The following is a 5,000-nucleotide window of genomic DNA, read 5'->3' as shown; positions in this document are numbered from 1 at the left end:
CACCCGAGAATCCCAAGGCATTAGGCTTGTGCATTCGAATACCCCGGCATTCTGACTATTTAGAGCTGAAATAGCCCCGGCGTGAATGGGTTAATATCTGCTTAATATTTTGTTTTATTATCCGGCATTTTTATGATAGAATGAGTAGGAAGAATTGGATACTTCAACAAGTCTGTCCGCAGTGAGGTGAATGATGATCCGGGTCCAAGAACAAGCGAATTGATATCAACCTCCGTATCGCAAGGGGGCTCAGAGAAGACAAGTGGAGCATTAACAACAAGCGTCGACGAAGAGGGCTTTTCCGTGCGGCCACAGGAAGTCAAAACACCAGCTGAGGAGATGAGCTTCGACTCTTCATCTGATTCAGACTCTGGTAAGATATAGGATTTTGCTTTCGAGAAGTGTATAGAATAGTTTTATTCTTATTGTGTAATGTTTTCACTCATGGTCAAGATGGAATGAAAAATGATTATTTTTAACAACTGGTTTGACCGCTAGTTTGGTTGTTACACACACCTTTGCCATAGGGTTAAGTAACAAGGAGGAATATGGAGATAGGAGATAAGAAGTATGTGATCACTTTCCCATAATGACACAGTTAACTTTAAAACACTGTGATCCTTCATCCTTACATGCCAAATACTCTGATTTGTACTCACCATCTAACAGTATGGAATGTTCCAGCACATCTCCATGGGTGCTAGTGGGAGGAGTCAAAATAATCTGTGTGCACGGAAATTTCAGTTATAAGATTTCTTTAGGTCCAACATTATTATGCATAATGGCTGGAATATCTAGATTTAGCTAAGTGTGCCTAAACTTGCAGTCGTCAGTGAAACTTTTAGATTCACAATTTTTAAACCATAACCTGGCATCTGTTTATTGTTTTACCATGGTATATTTAACCAGTCTTGGAGAACATATTTGAAATTAGTTTTTTTCTTCTTCTTCTCCTCCTCCTCCTCCTCCTCTACATGATTGCTATACCAAAATACTCTTTTATTTTCATCTTTTATCTTATTTCTTTTTGTGTGCATCATAGGAGGTCCCTATCAACAGAGAATATAGTTATGGGGTTAATCATATATGAATTGAAAAATTGCTTATCAAAAGTGGACAATTTTTTTAAGTGAATTAATTGGCAAGTTATTCCTATTCTATACTCATCTTGATAATAGAAAGATTTCAACATATGGATCACCAATAGTTATGATTACAGAATGAATATTTGTGTGTGTTTCCTCCTCAAAGTATAACAGGTATTTAAAGTATAAGAACTTTGGCATTATGTCAGTCCCTCTTGTGCTACGTATTTTCAGATACGTTATGAGCTTATTTTGATATTTATTACGATTCAGTACTGGTAATAATATTTTTCTTTGTGCAGATGGAGAGTCAGACAAAAAGATCCACGTTGAGATCAAGCCAATTAGCAATGGCAACACGCCAATGTCAGCCAGTGTAGACGAGCTAAGAGCTACAATCGAAGGAATGTCTTTATCACCTATGCCATTTGCCTCGGTAAGTTTTTTTTCTGATTTATTTCCACAATTAGGGTAATTGTTGCTTTATTGTGTATATGTTAATTCAAGTTTTCACCTCTAATATGTGATTAGAATGAGAAGATGAGGATTTACACTACACCTGTGTGTGTGATTGAGTGAGTAAGAGAGCGTGTGAGAGAGTGAGAGTGAGAGTGAAAGTGAGAGCATGCATGCGCATGAGAGTGTATGCATGTGTCTATATTTCTGTCTGTATGGTGTTGTACACTATAACAACAAAGGATTTAATTTGAGGTGCAATGTTTTCTCTAGAAATATATCTCTAGCATTAAAGATACTTATATGAATATTTATATATGAATACTCACAAGCAAATGCACATGCACACGCATACACTCACACCCCCATACCCACACCCACTCATATATATTTACACACATTTTTACTCACATTCACACTCACTCACATTTTCTTTTTAAAGAATAAAGGCTTTATAGAATTTAGTGTTCCAATGGTTGTTAATGCAAAATATTTACTAGGTTTAGAATTCCAAACAGGGAAACAACATTACATGAGTGAGCTTAGTTAACCTTTCCACTACAGGCACTTTTCAAGTGTTGGATTTGCAGTTTTTTTTTAATACAAGCTAGTTAGTTATTCTTTCAGTTGTGTAATTAGATCATATCAAATGCTAATTAGTGTCACTTTGCTGATATATCCTATATGCACTCATTTATCATATACCATCAATCTAGAAAATAATAGAAAACACAATAAAACATGGCCCATCTCGGAAGGGTTGATATGACGTTTAAATACGTTAATTGCTGATTGAATTAGACGGGCGGATATTGATCCAAGTTCATTGGGACAATTGTAGATAAAGGTATGAATGAGACTGAGTAACTCTTATGATATAAAGTCATTCAGTCTCATTCATTCCTTTCTCTGCATGGCTTAGTATTTATGGTGACACTGCGACTGAACCATAATATATATATATATATATTTTTTTAGTATTCAAAGGTTACATTTATAACATAACAGTGATTATTCAATAGACATTCATTCGTTCAGGATTTATTCATAAAGTGATATAAGTTACTTAGATTGTTTAAAAAATCAATGATATATGAAATGTGCCTCATAGATTTTTCAAACCCATAATGACATAGGACTGCTGAGGTGAAAAATAAGTATATAAATGTTTTAGATTTTCAGTGTTTGAAATTTGCTGCAAAAATGTATTAAATTAAATATTGGATAGTTGAGCACAGACTGTCTGTTTCAGTGAAATTTGTTGGGAATCATGTTAATCATTTCAGGATTCTAATTTCGTTCTAGGTGTTGATAGTGATTAGAAAGCGTATATCAGATCTTTCTAGATTGCTTTAACTTCTGATACTCAAGTAATACTACAGTTTTTGTAGTGCATATTGCAAAGCCATATGGTTACTAGGAATTTACCTGAATTTGTCAACAAAAAAAAATATTCTGTTGAACTGAATGCATTTTAGCCACTGCTTGATTTTAAGAAATCAGCTTTGAGACTGAGATTCTTATGCAACATTAGTTTGCAAGGACCATATATAAGTGTTCCAGTATAGTTTTGCTCGCAGTACAGGCATTAGTAATAGTATAAACAATGCATGATACACTCTTACTATATCGAATGTAAAACTATCTTTTATGTGAAACTAAGATCAGTTCAAGTAGTGTATAAAAAGTCCAAGTCGTAGATATATATATATATATATATTATATATATATATATATATATATAATATATATATATATATATAATATATATATTATATATATATATTATATATATATTATATTTTTTTTTTTTTTTTTTTTTTTTTTTTTTTTTCTTTTATTTTTTTTTTTATTTATATTTATATTTTTTTTTTTTCTTCTTTTTTTTTCTTTTTTTTCTTTTTCTTTTTTTTTCTTTCTTTTTTCTCTTTTTTTCTTTTCTTTCTTTTCTCTTCTTTTCTTTTTCTTTTCTTTCTTTTCTCTTTTTTTCTTTTCTTTCTTTTCTCTTCTTTTCTTTTTCTTTTCTTTTCTTTACTTTTCTTTTCTTTTCTTTTCTTTTCTTTTAAAGGAAATTCAGTTTTATGAAAATGAATGTAAACTTGAGGGCAGAAATTGTTCTTGTTGTTCAGATATACAAATTCACTCTTATCCAACTGAAGTGAGACATTAAGAGTGTGGAATATTTACAGACATTCAGGTCTTCTTTCTTTGTTTACCAATTAGTTTCCCAGATAAACTTTTTGTTTTGTTCTGTGCAAAATAACATAATAAGTTTATAAGCTAAAAGTTTATATAAAGTTTATAAGCCTAGTCAAAGATGATTTATTAAGGTAGATGTTATCACAGTTATTAACATTAATATTTCTTGGTTTTATAGAAGGTTAAGATTTTTTTTTTACACAAGGGATGTAATTTAAATGAAAAATGCATAGAATGCAGTTACTTTATTTATTTTCATAATTAATAGCAATGTATAGTTTGTGATATTAATTGTATATTGACTTTCATAGGATTTTTTTCTTTGAATGAGAAGATATTTATTATTTTCTTTGAATCTCTTTAGAAAGAAATGAGAACATAGATTTTTTGCAAAGGTGTTTGCTCTTAGAATTATTGATGCATTTGAAAGACCTACAAATTTGCACACATATCACATGATGCCAAGCTTCATTGATGTGGGTTATATGTAGAATGTAAGAGAAAGGACAGGGAACGAGAGAGGTAGCACTTGAAGCAACATTGAGTGTTTGTTTGGAAATGGTCATTGCCAAATCACCCTAATCAGTTTAGGCTTTACTGAAGTTGCCCTTTTGATTATTATTTTGATATGTTCACACACACATTGTATGCACGGGCACAGACATACACTCACACTCACTCATTCACTCACTCACTCACTCACTCACTCACTCTCACTCTCACTCTCACTCACTTAGCATCCCAGGATTCAGGAACAAGTCAAGCATGGACATTTGGAATGACATTCAGAGTTAGCCATTATAAAAAGAAAATGTCTCTTTTTTTATGATAAATGTCATTTGAAAACTAAAACTCCACAAAAATGAATGACCTGTTTAAAAATTGTAGAATAGCCTCAGTTTGAACTCACATCAAAAGTTGTTCATGATGAAAGAAGTCTTCAAGAAACAGCCAGCCTCATTTTGTTAGCCATCAAATCAACTCACTGATGTGGCACGTTATTCAGAGCTACCTGTTATGAATTCGAGCCAAATGAGAACACGTCAGTCAAGACTTACCCTAGCCTTTTTTTTTTTTTCTCGCTCTCTCTCATGCATTTTCATATTTTATATGGTTCAGATCAGAGATGAAGTATAGCCATAAGAATCTTGGGATAGGAGAAGATATCTGGGGGGAAAAACTTGCATGTGCTTACATGTATGCAAATATACACGTGACAACAAGCATACAAGCACACATAGATATGCAAACTTACGTGCA

At 32.3% G+C, this 5,000-nt stretch overlaps 1 protein-coding gene across 9 annotated transcripts in view; it reads left to right on the top strand.

Moving 5' to 3' along the window:
- Positions 1-5,000, top strand: part of LOC122258814 (F-BAR domain only protein 2) — a 65,156-nt gene that overhangs the window by 44,207 nt on the left and 15,949 nt on the right. For all 9 annotated transcript variants that reach the window (XM_086541352.1, XM_086541350.1, XM_086541349.1 and 6 more), the window contains 2 exons: positions 183-373; positions 1,388-1,521. In XM_086541352.1, the coding sequence (XP_086397478.1) occupies positions 183-373; positions 1,388-1,521 (325 nt within the window). The remainder of the gene's footprint in view (positions 1-182; positions 374-1,387; positions 1,522-5,000) is intronic.

This window comes from Penaeus japonicus, unplaced genomic scaffold, assembly GCF_977035675.1.
Source record: "Penaeus japonicus unplaced genomic scaffold, GWHDUDI00000001_assembly GWHDUDI00000010, whole genome shotgun sequence".
NCBI lineage: Eukaryota > Metazoa > Arthropoda > Malacostraca > Decapoda > Penaeidae > Penaeus > Penaeus japonicus.
The sequence above is the reverse complement of the archived record's forward strand: the minus strand, read 5'-3'. Positions and strand labels throughout refer to the sequence as shown.